General features: G+C 42.2%; 1 protein-coding gene across 13 annotated transcripts in view; it reads right to left on the bottom strand.

Annotated features, from left to right (window-relative positions):
* PIEZO2 (piezo type mechanosensitive ion channel component 2) overlaps positions 1 to 23,707 on the bottom strand; it is a 630,266-nt gene that overhangs the window by 99,228 nt on the left and 507,331 nt on the right. For 10 of the 13 annotated variants that reach the window (XM_075314549.1, XM_075314555.1, XM_075314551.1 and 7 more), the window contains 5 exons: positions 21,863 to 22,030; positions 11,810 to 12,193; positions 11,391 to 11,649; positions 8,252 to 8,434; positions 4,700 to 4,955 (listed from right to left, as the gene is read on the bottom strand). In XM_075314549.1, the coding sequence (XP_075170664.1) occupies positions 4,700 to 4,955; positions 8,252 to 8,434; positions 11,391 to 11,649; positions 11,810 to 12,193; positions 21,863 to 22,030 (1,250 nt within the window). The remainder of the gene's footprint in view (positions 1 to 4,699; positions 4,956 to 8,251; positions 8,435 to 11,390; positions 11,650 to 11,809; positions 12,194 to 21,862; positions 22,031 to 23,707) is intronic. The other 3 variants (XM_075314558.1, XM_075314556.1, XM_075314554.1) reach the window with 1 other exon arrangement.

A 23,707-nucleotide genomic window follows, 5' to 3' on the forward strand; every position in this document is an offset into this window, starting at 1 on the left:
CATCAGACTTTCAGTATAAATCTGATTTTTGCCACCTTCAAAAATTCTCGGATGACTCCGTGGTTGTGGGATGTATTAGGGGGGACCAGGGGGATGAGGAATATAGAAGGGTGGTGTTGAATTTTGTGGATTGGTGCCATGGTAACTATCTACAACTAAATGTTAAGAAAACTAAGGAGTTGGTGGCCAACTATAGCAGGAGAAAGATGGAATGTTTACCAATCACTATTGCTGGTCAGGAGGTAGAGCAGGTGAAGAATTACAAATATTTGGGGGTCCACCTGGATAGCAAACTGGACTGGAGATGCCACTCAGAGATGGTCTACAAGAAGGGAATGAGCAGATTGTATTTCCTAAGGAAACTGAGGTCTTTTAATGTGTGCAGCAAAATGTTAGAAATGTTCTACCAGTCTGTAGTGGCAAGTGCCATCTTTTTTGCACTCATATGCTGGGGTAGTAGTGTGCGGGTCTCTGATGCTAATAAGCTGAATAAGCTTATCAAGAAGGCAAGCTCTGCTGTTGGCTCCAATCTGGACTCTTTTGAGGAGGTAGTGGAGAGAAGAACTCTGAAAAAGTGTATGGCGATTTTGAATAATAATGCACATCCATGATATGAGCTATTCATGAGACAGAAGAGCACCTTCAGTAACCGGCTAATCCTTCTGAGGTGTAAGAAGGAAAAATATAGGAAATCATTTGTGCCAACTGCTATGGGAATGTTCAACAATCACGTTAGTGTTAAATCATCATAGGTGAATGTCTACTTTATTTCTTCTACTTCCAGTTCACCCGCTGTGTATGTCCTAATCTAATGTATAACGTTCTTCTGTCAACTCTACTGTCTTGTCAATTAAGTAATTCATGTTATGATTTAAGTTGTGCTGCTGTGATACCATAATTTCTCACGGGATCAATAAAGTGTATCGTGTATGTATGTATGTATGTATGTATGTATATGTATGTATATGTATATAATTATATATATATATATATATATATATATATATATACTAGCTGTAGTACCCGGGCATTGCACGGGATAGTAACTGTCTCTCTGTCTCTCTCCTAGTCTCTGCCTGTGTGTCGCTGTCTGTCTCGCTGTCTGTCTCTTTCCTTGTCTGTCTGTTTCTATCTCTCTGTCTGTATTTGCATGAGTCTATCTGTCTCAATCTCTGTATCTGTCTCTCTCTCTGTCTCTTTGCCTGCTCTGTCTCTTTGCCTGCTCTGTCTCTTTCCCGCTCTGTCTCTTTCCCGCTCTGTCTCTTTCCCGCTCTGTCTCTTTCCCGCTCTGTCTCTTTCCCGCTCTGTCTCTTTCCCGCTCTGTCTCTTTTTCCGCTCTGTCTCTTTTTCCGCTCTGTCTCTTTTTCTGCTCTGTCTCTTTCCCGCTCTGTCTCTTTTTCCGCTCTGTCTCTTTTTCCGCTCTGTCTCTTTTTCCGCTCTGTCTCTTTTTCCGCTCTGTCTCTTTCCCGCTCTGTCTCTTTCCCGCTCTGTCTCTTTCCCGCTCTGTCTCTTTCCCGCTCTGTCTCTTTTTCCGCTCTGTCTCTTTTTCCGCTCTGTCTCTTTTTCCGCTCTGTCTCTTTCCCGCTCTGTCTCTTTTTCCGCTCTGTCTCTTTTTCCGCTCTGTCTCTTTTTCCGCTCTGTCTCTTTTTCCGCTCTGTCTCTTTTTCCGCTCTGTCTCTTATTCCGCTCTGTCTCTTATTCCGTGCTGTCTCTTATTCCGCGCTGTCTTTTTGCCCGCGCTGTCTCTTTGCCCGCGCTGTCTCTTTGCCCGCGCTGTCTCTGTCTGTCTCTCTCTATCCGTCACACCACCGACATCTTTTTACCTCACACATAAGCTTCGTATACTAACAGTTTTATTTTGCTCCTATAGCAACAACTGACAGTTGCTATTTATAGCCTGCAGATCCCAGCTCCATTCAGATTAATGGAGGCAGGATTTTTGTAGAGTACCGTATTTTTCGGACTATAAGACGCACCTGACCATAAAACGCACCCTGGTTTTAGAGGAGGAAAATAGGAAAATAAAATTTTAACCAAAAAATATGGTCATGACACACTGTTATGGGGCGAGGATCTGCTGCTGACACTGTTATGGGGGTAATGTCCCCAAATTCTCTCCTAAGGTACCCCATTCTGATAAGGATCCTCCTGCCTTGTATATGATCCTGCTCATATACCCCCCATCCTGCTAATAATATACCCCCCATCCATCCTGCTCATGATATACCCCCATCCATCCTGCTCATGATATACCCCCATCCATCCTGCTCATGATATACCCCCATCCATCCTGCTCATGATATGCCCCCATCCATCCTGCTCATGATATGCCCCCATCCATCCTGCTCATGATATGCCCCCATCCATCCTGCTCATGATATGCCCCCGTCCATCCTGCTCATGATATGCCCCCGTCCATCCTGCTCATGATATGCCCCCATCCATCCTGCTCATGAAATGCCCCCATCCATCCTGCTCATGAAATGCCCCCATCCATCCTGCTCATGAAATGCCCCCATCCATCCTGCTCATGAAATGCCCCCATCCATCCTGCTCATGAAATGCCCCCATCCATCCTGCTCATGAAATGCCCCCATCCATCCTGCTCAAGATATGCCCCCATCCATCCTGCTCATGAAATGCCCCCATCCATCCTGCTCATGAAATGCCCCCATCCATCCTGCTCATGAAATGCCCCCATCCATCCTGCTCATGAAATGCCCCCATCCATCCTGCTCATGAAATGCCCCCATCCATCCTGCTCATGAAATGCCCCCATCCATCCTGCTCATGAAATGCCCCCATCCTGGTAAATGGCGTGTATCCTGTGGCACAGGAAAAAAAAAATAAACGTTTATACTTACCCTTCCTCACTCCCTGAAGCACCGATCTCTGTCTCAGCTGCAGCGCCGCTGTGTGGAGCCGTCACCGGTGTCTGCAGCATCGCGTCTTCCTGTCTGTGCCGGCGGTAAGCTGATCGATTCTGGTGGATACTAGCGGCGCGCACAGCGATGACATCATCGCGGTGCGCGCCGCTAGTGTCCAGATCAGCTGACCGCCAGCACAGACAGGAAGACGCGATGCTGCAGGGGGGCGGCTCCACACACGGTGACGGGTGAGTACACTGATTCACTGCACCCCGCGCTGATAATGATGCACGGGGGGCAGTAAATACAGCCGCACATGATCACTCCAGGCTGTAGTTGCCAGGGGTGATCACGGCCGGCTGCTAATTATGCACGCACCCCCCCCGCCCATCACCCCGCCCACCTGTCAGCGCCGGTTTCGCTGACAGATGATGGGCGGGAGGATGGGCGTGCATATGTAATGAGCGGGCCCACGTGGTCACGGCAGGCTGTTAAAGCCTGCTCGTGCCGCCGATGACCCGCTGCACCGCGGCACCCTCATTCCCCGCAGCCTTGTAGTCAGACCATAAGACGCACCCCCCACTTTCCCCCAACATTTGGGGGGAAAAAAGTACGTCTTATGGTCCGAAAAATACGGTAACTGGAAAGCACGGGGTTAAATTTTCCCGCCCAAACAGTCTATGACGTTCCCTGGGTCACATGGGGTGTCTGTGCAAAATTTCGTGATTGTAATGCGACGGTGCGGATTCCTTTAGCGGACATACATACACACATACAACACACACACATACACTCAGCTTTATGTCTAATATATAAATCTGAGTGTATGTGTATGTGTGTATGTATGTCCGCTAAAGGAATCCGCACCGTCGCATTTACAATCACGAACTTTTGCACAGACGCCTCATGTGACCCAGGGAGCGTCGTAGATTATGTTTTGACAGAAAAATGTAACCCCGTGCTTTACAGTTAGTCTCTAAAATCCTGCAGCCATTAAACTGAATGGAGGTGGGAGCTATAGGTTATTAATAGCAACTGTCAGTGGTTGCTATAGGAACAAAATAAACTGTTAGTTGAAGCTTATGCGTGAGGTTATATGATATGTCGGTGGAGAGATGGATAGAGAGAGACAGAGAGAGACAGAGACGCAGACAGATGGGGAAAGAGACAGCCCTGGAAAGAGACAGCCCTGGAAAGAGACAGCCGGGCAAAGAGACAGCCGGGGAAACAGACAGCCGGGGAAACAGACAGCCGGGGAAACAGACAGACACAGAGATAGAGAAAAACAGACAGACACACACAGAGACAGACACAGAGATAGAGAGAAACAGACAGACACACACAGAGACGGACACAGAGATAGAGAGAAACAGACAGACACACACAGAGACAGACACAGAGATAGAGAGAAACAGACAGACACACACAGAGACAGACACAGAGATAGAGAGAAACAGACAGACACACACAGAGACAGACAAAGAGATAGAGAGAAACAGACAGACACACACAGAGACAGACACAGAGATAGAGAGAAACAGACAGACACACACAGAGGCAGACACAGAGATAGAGAGAAACAGACAGACACAGAGATGGAGACCGATAGACTGATACAAATACAGGCGGAGATAGAAATAGTCAGACAGAGACATAGACACAGACAGACAAGGAAAGAGACAGACAGACAGCGACACAGACAGATAGGGAGACAGGGAGAGAGACAGAGAGACAGTTACTATCCCGGGCAACGCCCGGGTACTTCAGCTAGTATTAGATATATCATATCACTCTTTAATGGTTAATATTGCACCGTGTTGGTTGACAATTACCTCTTTTTGATCTGTGCGACGATGAGTAACTAGACCTGTGTGAAATTTGGGACCCACTACTAGAACTCTTCCTCCGAATGGCTGCCTTCTCCTCGGGAAAATGGACATGGATGGATTCTACAGATGCTGCAAGGTTAACTGATTTTAGGGAGCCTACGGAATCTCTTCTTCCTGATCCTTCTGACATTTCATCATCTGTGTCTTCCTTGTGGGTAGCATTATCACTCATATCATCCTCATCCCAAAGACCGTGACACTAATAGAATAGAGGAAGTCTTGTTAGATTCAGATACACAGGAAAAATACATTTAATCCGTACAGGTGTTTCATGGTCACTATGGTACTTATGTCTCTGGTTTTGCGGATCACATGCACTGAAAATAACTTAAATATGAAAAACAATAAGTCCTGTATATTTAATATTGAAAGAGAACTTATCAATAGTCTGGTGTTGTTTTTTTATTTAAAAAAAGAGTGGGCAACCTCAGAATGGTGGAATTTCTAAATAGCACCTATTAACAAAAGAGGTCCAACGTGTCCCTAATGTCCGGCTAAGTGACCAGGCATTCAGAGTGAGATCCCACAACTCTTCGCTTAGCTCCTCATGGTGAAAAAGCGAGAACTTTGCAGATCTATGCTAACCAAATTTGCCTTATTCTTTAAGCTGGTACAGAACAGTAACATGATTAGAGTGGTTATTATTAAATAACAGCTTAGTAAAGTAAACAACAGCAACGTCAGTGCAGTGTAGAGAACGACATCTGACGAGATCTCTCTCTTTCACAGAGGGCCATTGAGGGTTGCAGGATTACACTCTGTATACTGGGATCCCATAACATGGAGGTGCCCACTCGACTTTTGCACCAGACGTTCTTTAGCAGACATGGGTTGTCATGGCAACCCATCGGCGCCCCGCAATCACGTCAGAGGCGCACCGACGGACGCAAAGAATGATGTGCCATCCTGCTGACACTTTACATGCCACTGTCAGGGATTGACAGTGGCATTTAACCCATGGCTGTAAGAGGCATATTATGGCTGACTATCACAGCTATCATCTGCCGGCAAAGGTGCGGGCTTGGCTTGCAAGACCACATCAAAGTCAGGGAGCCATCACATGATGTACCAGTAAGTCATACATTGGTATGGGGTTAAATACAAAGGGCAGCCCAAGCTAGTGATAAGTACTTTTTAAAGGGAATTTGTCACCAGGTTTTTGCTCCCCCATCTGAAAGCAGCGTAATGTAAAGATGGGGACCCTGATTCCAGTGATGTGTCACTTACTGAGATTTTTGCTGTCATTTTGATAAAATGAATGTTTTCTCTGCTACAGATCTAGCAGTTATACAGAGCTCATGAATATGCTGGACTATCTGGCACCACACCAAGTAGTCCTCTAATGATAATCTACTGCTGATTAAACAGAGATTTTATCAAAACTACACTTAGCAGCCCAGTAAGTGACACATCGCTGGAATCAGGATCTCTCCACCTACATTACGCTGCTCTCAGATTATGTGTAAAAACTTGGTGACAGATTTCCTTTAAATATGAGAACTAGTGATGGGTGAAAACTGAAATATTCAGGTTCGGATTATTCGTCTTAAATATTTCGTACTATTCGTGTATTTGTCAGGAATAACAAATCTAATTCAAGCCAACAGGAAATTCTAAGAATTTTAAGGTAGATCCTGCCAGGATGGCTGGCAGGGCTATAAAAATGCTGAAATAGATGGAAAGTTATGAAATTGAATAGGAACAGAATAGGAAAGATGCAGGGATGCATATCTGAAACAGATTGCGTCTGGGAACAATGTAATCAGAGTATTACATCACTTTTTTTTTTAATTATTTATATAAATACTCATTTTTGATAACCAGCGCAGCTAAAGCAGACAGCTAGGGACTGGTGTTCTCAGGCTGGGAACTCCAGGAACCTTAAATGGAATCTGTCACCAGGTTTTTGCTCCCCTATCTGAGAGCAGCAAAATGTAGAGACAAAGACCCTGATTCCAGCAATGTGTCAATGAGCTGTTTGCTGTCATGTTGATAAAATCAATGTTTTCTCTGCTGGAGATCTAGACGTTATACAGAGCTCACGAATATGCTGGACTACTGGCATCAGGCCAATTTGTCCTCTAATGATAATGAACTGCTTATTAATCAGTCATTTTATCAAAATTAAACGAAGCAGCCCAGTAATTGACACATTGCTGAAATCAGGATCTCTGTCTCTACATTATACTACTTTTACATTAGGTGACAAAAACCTGGTGACAGATTCCCTTTAAAGGCTCCTTTAAGGTTTCCGGGCCTCACAGCTACCGGACTGTCAGATTACTGTAGCGACGAGTCTTGCAATTCGACAGTCTGACAATCTGGCAGTCACGTCACTGGAGTTCACACTAGGGGGCTCCCCCACTACTCTCAGTCAACTCAGTTGAATCCGCTGCTGTATTGCCAGACTGTCGGATTGCTGAACACTGCCGCGCTGTAGTTCGGCAATCCGGCAACAGGTTCAACTGAGTTCACTTTTTGGGGTTAATAAATTGTTGAAAGAGGGTGTGTTTTTTTTATTAACATTTAAAATAAAATATTTTTATGTTTTTGTTTTTATTTTCTTTTTACTTATCAGGCTGGTAATACTGGGGTTCTCATAGACACCTCTCCATTACCAACCCAGGGCTTGATGGCACCTGTGATTTTTGTCAAATCACAGCTGACATCAAGCCCATTTATTACCCTGATTGCCACCACACCAGGGCAATCGGGATGAGCCAGGTAAAGCACCATAATTGGCCCATCTAATGGGTTGTTATTTTTACTTTCCCAGCCTGAGAATACCAGTCCTCAGGTATCTCCTTTACCTGCGGTGGTTATCACAAATAGCCGGAGGACCGCCCATCATTTTTTTCCCCACTGTGCCTGCCAATTACAGTAATGCCAGTAGCAAAGATGGCTATGGCATTTCTGTGATTGGCAGGCAATCCCTGCATGTTTAGTGGGTGAAAATCAGGTGCCAAACATGTGGAGGGGACTTGAAACTCGAGGGGAATACCAAAATACTAGACGAGTAACAAATATCCCGAATACCTTAATATTTGTGCGAGTAATTAATAGTGCCGGATATATTCACTCATCACTAATGAGAACAATTGTATCCTTTATATGTAATATTTAATTTTATATCAGCAGAACTAAGCATCGAAACCAGGAATTCCCAAAAAGCTTGACAAGCGCTCTCGTCTTTGTGGTGTGATAGCTGTCTAATTTTTGGGGAACACAATTACTAGTTATCCCATCACAAAAATTGAAGTTCTGTGTCCCTTGCTTAAATGAAGCAAGAATGTGAAGCATGTGAGCTACTGTCCATTTAGACCAAAAAGGCTGAATGCTAACCATATTTTTGTAATACATCCAAATTACAAGATATTGTCAATCTGATAAAAAAAATGTTGCCCAGTGTGTGCTTTAATGTCAGTTATCACAACTATACCATTTTTTTCATATTTAAAAATGACAAATAGCAATATTCAGTCTGATAAATCCTACCTTCAAAATAGATCTATGAAAAAATAATGCAAGGAGTTGAACCAGGTCGTAGTGTACATATCCTTCTTTCTTCTCCACACCAATTATATTAGGAGCAAAATAAGGTTTGTCTTGGAGCACAGCTGGAATTTTATGCCATGGGAAAAATCCAAATTGGAAGAAGTACTTGATAACAATTGCTACCTATACACGAAACATGATTAAAAACGTTAAAATCACAGCTATTTACTGTAATTATGTTTTTCCATACACTCATTTTTCCCTTTTCTCTAAATTATTTCCCATCTTGGACAATCAAGCCCCTTTTTTCTGGGAAATACACACAACTTCTTCCTTATCTGGTATTTGTGTTGTCTGGCTAGCTTGCCAGTTTATTTCTAGAGAATTTTGGTTGGATAATGTTGACCATAATGCCTACCAAAACCTCTCCATTTATATCTGTGGTTAAAAATGCAAATATCAAATTTGCTTGTCCCTCACACATAAACCCCACACAACCTAAGACATTACAACTAGAAATGGGTGAATAGTAACCATTTGTGCTCGGATAATGCTTACTGAATACCAAGTACTATTCCAGTATTCGTCAAGGTAAGAAAAATGTTTGGGTTCTCCATTGACTTGCATTAGGTTTGTTAATTATGATTAGTGATTGGTGAACACACATGCAGCTTATTATTATTATTATTATTATTGTTGTTGTTGTTGTTGTTGTTGAAATAAATAATTTTAAAAAAAGGCGTGCAGTCCCCCCAATTTTGATACCCAGCCATGATAAAGCACGACAGCTGAGGGCTGGTAGTCTCAAGCTAAGGAGAAACATGCTTATTGGGACCCCCAGCCTAAAAATTGCAGCCAGCAGCCGCCCAGGATTGTCACATTCATTAAATGTGACAATCCTGGCTTTTTACCCAGCTCTTCCTAATTGCCATGGTGTGGTTGCAATCAGGGTAATCACTAAGCCTTAGATTAGTAATGGGAGGCGTCTATGATACCCCCCATTACTAATCTTTAAGTGAAAAGAAATAAACACAAACACCCAAAAAATCCTTTATTTGAAATAAAATACAAAAAAAACCCTCTTTCACCAATTTATTAACCCCCAAAACACGCAGGTCCGACATAATCCACACGAGGTCCCACAATGATTCCAGTTCTGCTACATCTGAAGGCATGGCATGCAGCCGTAGAAAAAAACACGCCTGCTGTAAGCTTCAGGTACAGAATGAATGAGTCACACCATCAGCAGTGATATCCCTTTAGGTTATTTGCAGTAACAGCTGGAGGTTCCAATGGTCCTCCACCTATGATGGCAGGTAACCTGACCTCAGAAGAAACATGTCATCACCAAATTTGCATATCTTTGCCCAGAAACCAACCCCCCCCCCCAAAAAAATGGTTTTGACGCCGTTTTAGTACGGTTTTCTACCCTTAAAATTATTGACTGTTCATGTCTTTGTCAGTGGGCAAACTTACAAAATCAGCAAGGGATCAAATAATTATTTCTTTCACTATACAGATAGGGTCTGTGAACACAAGCAGTCAGACACTGTCACACAGGCTGAGGGGCGCATCTGACAGCAACCAATCACAGATGACAGGCCTGCCGGTGGGCTGGGGAAGCAGTGAATATGTAGGAAGCTAATAAGCGGCCCCAGAAGAAGAGTGAGCTGCTTCGGGAGCATTTACAGCTGTGCCGGAGACTTGGTAAGAATAGCGCATTTGCTTACTTTTATTTTTCCTTTAATTTTTTATTTCCTGGGTTGCTGGACCCCAATCATTAGCCAACGTTCCCTGAAAACTCCGACCCCAGGTCTGGCACCTGAATACTTTTGAAACAGCACGCATCTGGACTTTTGCAGTCTGGGTCTGCCCATCACTATTCCTGATGAATACTGGACAAGTACTTTGAGATTCGTTACAAATAATCTAAATACGAATAGATACTATACAAATTTTGAGATGATCTGATCTTCTACAGCGGAATAGTAGCCATAAACTCTCAACTTGTTACTCTTGATCTCATATCCAGATGATTATGAACCCCCACCATCTCTTTCCAATGGAAAGTTGCTATTCAGAAGTCAATTTGTCTCAAGCAGAACAATGTACACTTTGCTATTTTCACAAGTCCTGTATTCCCAGCAGAAACCAAGGGGAAAAATACAATCTTCTGTCATCTGTCACCCAGTCTATACAGTATGAGGATTGAGGATCTCACTGCATCAGTGGAGAACGGACTCCCCCAAACCAAATAATTACCTGGAATTTCATTCCAGAATTTAGAATTTGATATGTTACATGGACTTCTCACACATAGTCTTTTAGTAAATAAACTGATAGGGAAATACCCTTCCATAATCATCTAGACTACAATCACATTGTTTTTCTACTTTTCTTAAGACCTCCTCTCTAGTTCCTCCTGTCTTTGTCTTTGCTATGTTTGCCTTTTTTGATATAGAAAAATATTTTTCAATATTTCTAAGATTTGGCCATTTTAGCTAAAGGTATTGCCAAAATGAATATTATGGAACACATTGTATAACCCATATCCTACTATGATGATAAACATGCAATCTATAAATAAAATTACAAAAATTAAGGTCTATAAGTGAAAAGTTAGGTCACTTTAGATCAAAGTTTAGATCAGAGTTGCCAACATGACACTATTTTTTTTTCTGGATGGCTTGTTAAAAAATTACAGACAGACAACATATTTTAAGGAAACAGTGAAACTTTTTGCAGCTTGAAAAAAAAAGTCGCCTTATTTTTTTTATGGACCGAAGAAAAAATAGTATTTTTACGGACTGTCCTGGAATTTATGGATAGTTGGCAACCCTGATTTTAGATGGTTGTAATGGCTCCATTCAGAGGATTCAGCATCCATATTAAAACTGCAAGATATAAGCGGTGCAAGTGAACTAAGATCACAATTGCACCCTGTGGTGATCTTGAAAATTAGCACTGAAATTTGAATATGCCCACATAGGTGTATATGGTGCTGTTTCTCCATATCAAATGCCCTCGGAAGTAAAAGTTTGTGCAAAATTTTAACTATACCATTTACATATGAAAACTTATTTTTACTGCTTATTTGAGAACAACACGTATCGTATGGGAATAGGAAGCATTTACATACCTCAGTATATACAATGGCAGTCATCCAAAACCTTTTACTGGGGCGTGGAACAGATAGCATGGCCCACAAAAATATGAGAATTGGGAGAACCAGTGTTATCATAGAAGCAGAAATCATATGGTTGAGGATGATCACAAAATAGCAAACCATTTCCGATCTGGCCACTAAGGTATTGTAGAGAGCATAAATTAGCTGCAGCAAGCGTGGCTGCCCCGTATAAAATTTTTCTGAATCTTCCAGCTCATCATCTTGAAACATCCTATCAAAAAAAAAGAAATTGTCAACAAATTTGAACAAACAAATTAATACTGTCAATACGGAAAAAAAAAGAACTCAAGGATTTGGTCTCTAAGATTTACAATGAGGTCTTGTGAGAATAAAAAGTAAGAAAACAATGTAAAAGAAATAGAAACACCTACTTATTTAGAAGAAGGTCACTTGCTGTCAGTTCATGTGTAAGAGTAGGCAGAAGAGTATCATGGTACTTGTCAATGTGGCTGTCATCTGGACTTAAAACCATCAAATTATTGTCTGCAGATTCATCATTAGAAGCAAACGACAGCTGCTCAAAGCTCACAGCTTTGCTGTAAGATGGTGGAAGATCTCCATCAGCTGTGGAATATAATGGCAACTCTGTATCAGGCGTATAGCTAGATTCCTCTAGGTCAACACAATATTCTTCGTCAGATGGAGCTATTCTTGAAGGTGGACTTTTGCCATCTTCTTCCTGCTCATCTTCTACTTCTTCTATAGTTTCAGTTGTCCCCTGCCTGGAGTAGACCATCGTACACTGTGTCGGTTCACTATTTAGGAAAGACAAGCTGTTAAATTTGACAGTAACCTTGCTGAATCTAAATGGTGATTAATAAATAATATGATAAGGCCATTCTACAGCTTAATAACATCAGGTGTAATTCTATTGTGACTTCTGAATGCTTTTTTGTCTTAAAATGAACTGTCATTTACACTCCTGCAGAGAACAAACCACGCCATACTGTATATTTCTCCTTAGAATATTAGCTTTTGCATTTATTTTATTACTTGAATCTAAGCCTTTTTTAATCTACCTTTTAGATAATATCCATAAAATGCTTAAAGGGAACCTGTCACCCCTTTTTTGGCGTATAAGCTGCGTCCACCACCACCGGGCTCTTATATGCAGCATTCTAACATGCTGTCTATAAGAGCCCAGGCCGCTGTGAGAACATAAAAAACACTTTATAATACTTACCTAACGGTCTCGCGGTGGGCCATATGGGCATCTCCGTTCTCTGGTGCCGGTGCCACCTCTTTCGGCCATCTTCGTCCTCTTTCTGATGCCTGTGTACATGACGCATCTACGTTATACACAGTGGCCGATCCTGCGCAGGCGCACTACAATACTTTGATCTGCCCTGCTCAGAGCAGATCAAAGTGCATCTGCTCAGGACCTGAATGCCAGTGAGTGTGGATGACGTTGGACGCGTCATGCACTGCGGCTAGAGAAGAAGGAGAACAAAGATGGCCAAAAGAGGCAGCGCCGGCATCGGAGAACGGAGACGCCCATATGGCCAACCGCGCGACCGTTAGGTAAGTATTATAAAGTGTTTTTTATATTCTCACAGCGGCCTGGGCTCTTATATACAGCATGTTAGAATGCTGTATATAAGAGCCCGGTGGTGGTGGCCGCAGCTTATACGCCAAAAAAGTGGTGACAGGTTCCCTTTAAAGAGAAACTGCAGCCAGATTCTTGCCACCTAATCTGAGAGCAATTTCATCTTTAGAAGACTAATAAACCTGCTGCCAGGTAGTCCTCTATATTCATGAGCTCTGTATGACCTCACACCCACCACTGATTGGCAACTTTTTGTGCACACTTTATATGAGCAGAAAGCTGCCGATCAGAACTGGCAGATCTGCAGCAGAGAAAACAGTGATTCCATCAATATGACATCAAACAGCTCAATAAGTGATACATCGCTGGAATCAGAGTTTCTGATTCTAAATTATGCTGTTCTCATGTTAGGTAGCAAACACCTGGCAACAAATTCCCTTTCAATAGTAATTATCTCATGTGAGGTTATTAACAGAAATACTTGCCACAGTCCTTCCTCTTAGGCTAAAGTAAGTTTTTGTATTCAGTAGTCTGTAGTGGAAGGGAGAAAATTAACATCGACACAACAGGTATAGCCTGCTATGTAGCCACATCCATTGTTAACAAAAGTTCAGATATCAAAATATGTGTGGATAATAAAGGGAAGGATATATTCAGTGTTGGGGAGACGAGGGGGCACAATGGTTCATAAGGGAATGTAAAGTTTTATATGGAACTATAAAAGTATACTTATCATTAACATAGGCTTTCAGTGTCAGATTTGTAGAGGCCTGACTCTCACACCCCTGCAATCGGCTAACTTGAAGAGACTTAGCACTCCATCAAGGACTGATTCCCTATCATTGTGTACCAAGCACAACTACTTACTCCTCATATAGTGGCTGTTCTTGGAAGTGCAGGTTATTACAGCTCCATCCCACTCAGATGAAGGCAACTGAGCTATATCACGAGGCACCGCTACTGAGAAGTATGAAGCCTTGTAAACCATGAAGAAGCCTAGCCTTTTAAGTCACCTGATTGGCAGAGGTATCACGAGTTGGACCTGCACCCATCTAACTTTAACTGACTAAGGATAGGCTATCAATACGGTAGTACACAAAGATACCATTAACCCTTAAAGACCACTGATTTGTTTTAATTTCTGCCTCACAGTATTTGGTCAGCCATAACTTTTTTTAGCTATAAGTTATGGTTTAATTTAAATACCTTTTTTTTTGTTAATGAAAGAATGCTTGTAAATGGAATTTCGCCACTGTTTTTGTCAGTTTCTTACCATCTCACACATTTATAGAATAATTTTATACCTAATGTGTAAGTTTTTTACTGTTATTTCTATTCAGTAAAATGATTTGTTTAATGAGAAACTTTATTTACTTAGTTTTTATGCAAATATATTTTACTTTTAAACATTTTTTTTAATGTACCTATGACAATTCTGTAGCTGCCATCTCAAGAAAAGAATGGGCAGCCACAAAAGGAGGATTTTAGTAAATAACATGTATTATAAAAATGCCTAAAAGTGTCCTTAATTGCTCCATGAAGGACCTGATTTTTGCTAGAAAATCCCAGGTTGGGGCCCTCTTGCAGTGAAAACAATATCTCACATGTTATTGCCAGATTGCACAATTTGAACTAAACAAGCTCTGCTATATCCGTTAGGCCGGTTTCAGACGTCCGTGTTTAATAAGGTACAAGCCACACATATGGTTATGGTCACACATGTGTCACACGTCTGACACACGTGTGACATCTTTGTTTGCATACGTGTGACACATACCGGACAAAACAAAGGTCTTTGAAATAACAAAAAATTCTATATTCACCTGTATCCATCTATTTTCTTCGGCTCTGCTGTCTCCTGCTTCTGACTCCCGATCATTATATTCATTGATTATTCACCGCACTGAGGAGCTGGAAGCCGAAGCATCGTGGGGACAGCACTTGGTACAGCATAGCGGGGACAGGTGAGAATTCAGCAAGCAGTGTGTGCAGTGACATCCAGGAGGTCATTGGAGTTCTCATTGAACTCTGATGACATCCTGATGAAACCCCGGCGACACTCACGCTACAGCGGGTGTCAGGATGGTGACTTCACAGGTTCCTCAGAGTTCATTGGGAACTATGAGTCCCCGATGCTGTCCCCATGATGCTCTAGCTTATAGGTCCTCACCAAACACACACACACATAGCGCACACATGTATGCACTGAGCACATATACACACATATGTATACAGTCACACATAGGAGACACACATGGATACACCGAGCACATACACACAATAGTGCACATGCATGTATACACTGAAATGCTCTGGCTTCCAGGTCCTCAGTGCAGTGAATACTCAGTGAATATACAAATTGTCTCTCCAGTAAAGGAGACAAACTCTATCAGTGAATATAATGAGCGGTGGCCAGAAGCGGGAGGCAGCAGAGCCGAAGAAAACAGCTCTGGATACAGGTATATATAGAAAATCTATTTATTTAAAAGACCCGTGTTTTCTCTGTTACGTGTCACACTGATGTCACACGGATTACATCAGTGTGTAATCCGTGTGACACCCGTGCTGCCTAGGAAAAAACGAACATGTCTGCGTGTGTGCGTGCGGGGCCACAAGGGGTCACATGGTCTGTGTTTAAACACGGCCATGTGAGTAACTCCAAAGAATAACATCGGTACGTGTGGCATCCATGTTAAAAACGGATGTCCCACGTACTGAAACACGAACGTCTGAAACCAGCCTTAGTAAGTGGTTACAGCACCTGTGCTACTCCAATGATGTTACTGTTTGGTAACTGGTAGAACGTTGGGTTCTTTAAGTTCCATTAGAAACACTTGTAGGCATTTTTAATATGAATTATTTAGTAAAATAATCACTCTCTGTTTAATCATATACAGTATCTAAACAGTATAACATCACATGTAAAAGGTACACGCATCTAGTACATAGCGGACTGGGCTGGACATAATGAATCTACTTTAGGCCCTGGTTGGCAGAATAAAATAATCACCTGCATAGCCTACAATGCCAAATCACCAGCCCAGTGATGAGAGGCAAAGGGAGACCACTCCTTTGTCAGTACAGTGATTGGCATTGATAGCTGTGCAGAAACTTTGCAATAATTACTGAATAACATTTTACTTGATTATTTACACTTAAAGAGAACCTATCAACATGATTTTATACCCCAAAATGAATGGCATTTATATAAAGGTGCTTTAATCCCTTACTGACATATGACTGGTACGTCAAATGCCAGCTGTCTGACTTTGATGCGTGCTTGCACTAAAACCCGCATCTTTGCCGGGAGATCATGGCTGAGTTATTCATTATCTGCCTTTAACAGCTGTGAGAGAGTAGAGCTGTTTACCCTGTTAAATGCTACTGTCAATCTTCGACAGTGGCATTTAACATGCACTGGTAGGGGGTGCGTCATATTATGTGCCCATCGGCACGTCTGTGACTTGACTGTGGAATGCTGATGGATTGCCATGAGAGCAGGGGGTGGTTATCACTACAGTACCCCTGTGAACATCAGCACACAGCTGGCGTTTATAATCAGAGGATTACATCAACAATATCTACTCACATATCTCGGCCTCCTGATGAACCCATGAAGCTGGAAACATGTTGGGGCATAACGCAAGTTTACCTGCACTGACTAAGCTAAGTAACCTACAACTACCTACGTTACTTCTACCTGCCCTATTAAATATTTAAGAAGTGGTAGAATTTGTTTATGCTGAGCTAGGGGAACGGGGAACCACTATCCTTTAAGGTGTAAATCCTTCGTTGGTAGGTAGGTATATTAGCTTCTCAGGGACAACATAGGGAAAGTGCAGTTTTAATCACTTGGTTTATCACAAATTTTGTAATGTCTATTTTAATGCATATCTTTTAAAATTTGTTTTAAAGTATATCTGCTTTAAGGGGATTTTTCTATGTTGTTTTTTGCATTTGGGTGGGCACTACACTTACAGCTCTCCTGCCTCTCTGCCTTTTCCTCGACTGGCCGCTGTCAGACTCCTGTCTTTGACTGACAGGTCACTGAAACATGAGTAATCTGTCAGTCAAAAACAAGAGGCAGGCTGGGAATATGGAGAGGCAGGAAAGCTTTAAGTGTAGTGCCCGCCCAAGTGCACACACAACCATTAGCATACAATTTCCAATATGCATTTTTCCATAACACCAAAAAGGATTTGTACAAGAACATTAAAGATTTAATCAGCACTAAAGCACCTTTACATACCGTACTTTACATATATGCCATTACACTCCTGATGACAGGGTCTCCAGGTAAAGTTGTGCTCAAAGGTTTACATACGCCAGCAGATTTTTTGCTTTCTTTGCCTTTTTTCAAAGCATGTGAATGATAACACAAAAACTTTTTCCCCACTCATGGTTAGTGGTTGGGTGAAGCCATTTATTGGCAAACTACTGTGTTTTTTCTTTTTAAATCATAATATGACAACCAAAAACATCCAGATGACCCTGATCAAAAGTTCACATACCCTAGTGATGTTGGCCTGATAACATGCACAGAAGTTGACAAAAATGGGTTTGAATGGCTAATAAAGGTAACATCTTCACCTGTGACCTGTTTGTTTGTAATCAGTGTATGTGCATAAAAGCTGAGTGACTTTCTGGGATCCAGACAGACTCTTGCATCTTTCATCCAGACACTGACGTTACTGGATTGTGAGTAATGGGGAAAGCAAGAGAATTGTCAATGGATCTATGGGAAAAGGTAGCTGAACTGTATAAAACAGGAAAGGGATACAAAAAGATATCCAAGGAATTGATAATGCCAGTCAGCAGTGTTCAAACTGTGATTAACAAATGGAAAATCAGGGGTTCTGTAAAAACCAAACCACCGTCAGGTAGACCAACAAAAATTTTGGTCACAACTGCCAGGAAAATTGTTAACATCAACTGAAATACAGGCTCACTGAAAAAAACGGTGTGGCTGTTTAAAAATGCACAATAAGCACAATAAGGTGGCACTTGAAGAATAATGGGCTGCATAGTCGAGTCGCCAGAAGAAAGCCATTACTGCACAAATGCCACAAACTATCTCACCTACAATACCCCAAACAGCACAGAGACAAGCCTCCAAACTTCTGGAACAAGGTAATTTAGAGTGATGAGACCAAAATCGAACTTTTTGGCCACCACCATGAATGTTACATTTGGGGAGGTGTCAACAAAGCCTATGATGAAAGGAACACTATTCCTACTGTAAATCACTTAGGTGGATCGCTGATGATGTGGTGATGTGTGAGCTAACAAGGCACAGGAAGCTTGGTAAAAGTTGAAGGAAAGATGAATGCAATATGTTATCAGCAAATACTGGAGGAAAATTTGCACTCATCAGCCCAGAAACTGTGCATGAGGCCTACTTGGACGTTCCAACATGACAACGATAAACAAAAAACAAGACCAGGTCGACCGGTCATTGGCTACAGCAGAACAAAGTGAAGGCTCTGGAGTGGCTATCTCAGTCTCCTGCCCTCAATATCATGGAGCTACTCTGGGGAGAACTCAAGCGCGCAGTTCTGTCATGCTCCGTCCTGTGCCGTCCCCAAGCGCTGTGACTCTGGTTCCTGCTGGCCATGGGGACCGGGGGCATCTCCGCAGCGTCACCAGGGCTGGAACGGCTTCTGTCCGTTCTGTACTTACCATTTCCAGCAAGCTGACACAGCTCCCACGCGTGCCCTGCTCTCCTGCATCCACAGTAACACTGCAGAGTCCTGCATGCAAATAGGATCATGTGATCTCTGACTCACTCCTCCCTCTGACATCATCGCTGTTTTGAGGGCAATTCCCTCCTAGCCTATTGCTGAGCAGCTCTGTGTATATAAAGCACCCCCCCACTTATGGGAAGTGCTTGGGCAACATTTTCTATCCTTAGGTATGTTGTCAGTGTAGGGGTTGCACTGCATACCTCTTCCTGTGCCTCTTACTAATGTGTCATTTTTTATCCTTAGATTTATTCTTGTTTGCTGAGCCTCTGGAACTGCTGCTTCTCTGTTGTCAAAAGGACTCGTAAGCTGTGCCTCCTTCCTGGTCTCAAGCTCAACTTTTGGCTCCACGTCACACACAGCCTTGCGGTAACAGCGGTGCCGCACTTGGAGGAGCCACTTCCACTTCCTTCAAGTTTGCCGTGTCTTCGCACGTTGTGCTGTGCCATTGTCTGGGTACACTAACCAGAGACTTTGCTCTTTCCCTGTGATGCGGTGAGTCATAACCACTGTCTTGGAGATTTGTGCATTTAGATCCCCTGGGGTTGGGTTGGACAGCCCCTATATAGGGGTTTGCTCCTGGTTGCTTCTCCAGGGGAGTCCGGTGCATGGTCCGGTGGAGCCTCTCCCGGTCACCTTCGCACTCCTTTCCTATTTAAGGATTCTTAATAAACCTAGTCTATTGCTCACCATCTACGCTCTCCTATGTCCTGCTTGTGGTCAGCGAGCTGCGGTCTAGTAGGTTCACACATCCATGCTCGCCGTGCTGCGGTGAGCATTATAAATTCATGCAAGAAAGTGCAGGAATTTACAGGAACTGGAGGATTTTTACCAAGCAGAATGGGCAGCTTTACCATCTGAGAAAATAAAGAGCCTCATCCACAACTACCACAAATCACTTCAAGCTGTCATTGATGTTAGAGGGGGCAATGCACGATATTAAGAAATTGGGTATGTGAACTTTTGATCAGGGTTATTTGGATGTTTTTGGTTGTTATTATGATTTAAAAAGAGAAAACACAGTAAGTGGCTTCACCCAACCACTAACTATAAGTGGGAAAAAAAGATTGTGTTATCATTCATATTCTCTTAAAAAAGGCTACGAAAGCAAAAAATCTGCCGGGGTATGTAAACTTTTGAGCACAACTGTATATTGGTGCTATCAGTCAGCATGATGGAATATACAACATTATTGTACTATCGAACTAATATACCTCTAAAAGTACATTAAATTAAATGTTAGCAGTCAACTACTCTCATCATATACTCTATAAATGACAGCAAAATCTTTAGCCTATAATATGAGAGGTGTTGATATAAGCGGTAGCTCATATTACACAGCACTAGAACTGGTCAATAGCACTAGTACTGTGATCAATGTGTTACACAAAAATGAAGTCTAAGTACATCTGGCATTTACAATTCCCCTTTACAATTTTCCAGTATTAGATCAAAGATGTCAAAAGATTTTCTATTAAGATCCTTGTACAACCAACAACTAGAAAAAAAGAAATATACACACATTTAAACTACATTATTCAGTGCAGTTAGGTGTAACAATGGCAAAAACACAGCAACACGTGCTTTAAATGCATTACTACTATAAGATGGATAAAACATGTTGCAGAGTTTTAACACAAGGTTTGTACCTAAATACAATGCTAATGTAGCAATTATACCATGGCTACATGCAATATGATGGAAAATACAACCTAGGTAAAAGGAAATGTGCCATCAGAAAAATACTTATTCTTCAAATCTGTTTTTTTATTAATGGGGTTGTCTGAACCAGAAAAAAACGTTATGTTAAGGCATAGACCTTCCAGCGTCCACATGCCGATCCAGTGCAGGCCAGTAGGTAGGTCTTTGTCCACTCCAAAAGCAATGCCTACTCCATTCTGAAGTCAGAGGCCCACTAAAGACTTTAACTAGCTGCAGTGGTAAAGGGTTTCTCTACATAGGATCCATTGATGGTACCAGAAGGTGAGTACTGTTTTTTTATTTTAATAGTATCCATGCCTTCAATTTTTTTTTTCTATACCGGACAAGCCCTTTAAATATTTTTATGGAAAACATGTTTACTGAAAAAAAAACAAAAAAAAAACAATTGATAACTGATAAAGGGCCTTATCACTATGAAATTCCCACACTGACCATTCGGCCTAATATTAGATGTGTTCTTTTTCGACTTTCTATTCTTTTCAGTAGCCACATGGACACAAGCAGCAGATTAATTCTGACTCAATTTGTTAGAAATAAAATACTTTCTAGCCATGGTGTGATATGGATAAAGGTCATTTTCAAGGCAGGAGTAAGAGGTAAGCTGTGAAGTCTAGTGATGGGCGAGCACTAAAATGCTCAAATGCTTGTTACTTGATTCCAGCTGGTCAAAAGCTCGGACGAGCTCAATGCGAGTAACAATCATTATGGAAAGTCAATGATTGGGAAGTTCTGCTCTCCGCTCACATACAGTCAGCTATAAAAAGAGCATTTCTGGAAGGAGCGAGGTTTTTTTATTTGTTTCTTGGACACACTACGTCCAAGAATGTTGTTCTATCCCATTGAAGAGCCAGAGACTGCGAATGGTCCACCCTGGGGACCCGCACACATCATGCAGTGAAGCAAGCCTGTGCATTGTTGTCGCTGTCTTATAGACTAAATATCCAAGCACTTGCGATACTCATCCGAGCTCCACGAGTACCCGAGCACCCCTATGCTCGAGCGAGGAATAAGCAGTGCTCAGTACGCTCGCTCATCACTAGTGATACCCCCTATTGTGAATGGTTGCTCCTGGATTATTTACCATGTATAGAGATGTTTCCTTTCTTCATAATCCTGTTTGTGATGATGAGATGACTGAAAAGTCATCTGTCCAAACCTGGATAAAATAATCTAGTATTAAGCTTAATGGCCAGTGTGATAAATGCAAGATTTCATTGTTTTTTAATTTTATGATATTGGCAATTGAAAAAACCTCTATCAATTTAAAAAAACAAAATACATTTGTCATAAAAACATGATTTAAACAATAGGTCATTTTCTGAAAACACATCCCCTTTAAAACAAATGCTAGAATGATGCAATAATGTGGCTATAGACCAAAGAATGAGTGAATAAGGCATGCATGGATAAGGCACCTTGATGCTACACTGCCACTGTCAGCAGAGGAAGAGGACATGTCCATGCTGTACATTTTACGAAGCCTAGGTCTGGCGCGCTCACTTGTTTTTGGTACAGCATCTGGTCCATCTAAATCATCAAGTGTGGACTGCCTTGAGAACAGCATGGTTGCTTCAGTGTTGCAGCTAGCGGCGCAAACAGTCACAGAGACAATTAATAAGTAAAAAAGCAAGCAAAATGTTTAACACAGTCTAATGTGATATTATGCAACTAAACATCAAGCACAAACAAGCATTCATGAACACATATTAATTACACATGAAAGTACTGAAGATGCCATGTATACATAAATAAAAGAATGAGTAAGAGATGTAGACATTATACATTAACAATATTAATGTGTATAAAATATACGACTTTCTGTCCTTTATTAAACTGTCTAAAAGAAAATCTTCACTTTCGGCCAAATGAAAGCTGAGTCGTGAAAGATTAATGCGGGCAACATGGCCAGTTTTTTAATAAATGAAGTGTATTTGGCTTTGGTTTCAACTTCTACAGTAATTACAATATAGTAAATGGTGCCCACTTGGTAAAATAAATAAAAAGGACCCCGGTATTTTGACGGCATCAACCTTTACCAATCATTCTACTAGTATTTGTCTATAAATGAGTCTAAACGTTGAATTGTTTATTTTCCTAAAAAAATATGAGGTGTTAAAGGGTATGTCCATCTTAGCAGCACTTAGCAATGTTTTTTTGCTTGAATGCAACTAAAAAAATGAAATAACATTAGAAATGATCTTAAAAGATTAAAATGCACCTGCAGAAGCAGTACAATGCTCAGCTACCTCCAGCAGCTTCATAGCAAATGAATGGAGCGGGTGAGTGCATACTTGACCTCCACTCCATTCAGAAGGGGGTCTGCAGAAACCCATTAATGGAATTCATTTGAGTTCCAACAGTCGGACGCCCTGTCATCTGAAAATTTTTCCCTGTCCATTCGATAGGTTATAGTTTTCATACTCAATATAAACTAATTACCGTATTTTTCGCTTTATAAGACACACCTGATTATAAGACCCCTATGGATTACATACGTTCCCCTGGGCTGCCTATGGCCCCCTATGGTTGAATACATTCTCCTGTGCTGCCTATGGCCCCTTATGGATTGCATATGTTCCCCTGTGCTGCCTATGGATTGCATACGTTCCCCTGTGCTGCCTATGACCCCTATGGATTGCATACGTTCCCCTGTGCTGCCTATGGCCCCCTATGGATTGCATACATTCCTCTGTGCTGCCCATGGCCCCCTATGGATTGCATACGTTCCCCTGTGCTGCCTATGGCCCCCTATGGATTGCATACGTTCCCCTGTGCTGCCTATGGCCCCCTATGGATTGCACAAGTCCCCCTGTGTTAGATATCGCCCCCATGCTGGTGCCCATAGTAAAATAAAACACTTTCCTTACCTCCTCCAGCGCTGATCTCCCTCCTGTCTCCCTCCGTGCTTCTCTTCCTCCACTTCCTGGTTTTTGCTGCCGTCATGTGATCGGCACAGCAGAGTGATCTCATCTCTGCATACCTGACCTCCAGTGGAAGCAGGACACCGTGGAGAAACGCTGGAGGGGGTAAGTAAAGCGTTTTTTTTTTTAAATGAGCAGCACCATGGGGGCCATATCAAACACAGGGCGGGCATGTGCCATCACAGGGGGGCGCAGGGATATATAATATGCACCGCTCCCCTAGCCCGTCACCTCGGTGCGGTTTAGCAGCACAGGGATGAACAGCGGCTGTGCATATTATATGAGCTCGAGCAGGAGATCTAACGCTGCCGCCCGCAGCGTTCACCTGCCCCCAGCAGC

This window comes from Anomaloglossus baeobatrachus, chromosome 6 (assembly GCF_048569485.1).
Source record: "Anomaloglossus baeobatrachus isolate aAnoBae1 chromosome 6, aAnoBae1.hap1, whole genome shotgun sequence".
Taxonomy (NCBI): Eukaryota; Metazoa; Chordata; class Amphibia; order Anura; family Aromobatidae; genus Anomaloglossus; species Anomaloglossus baeobatrachus.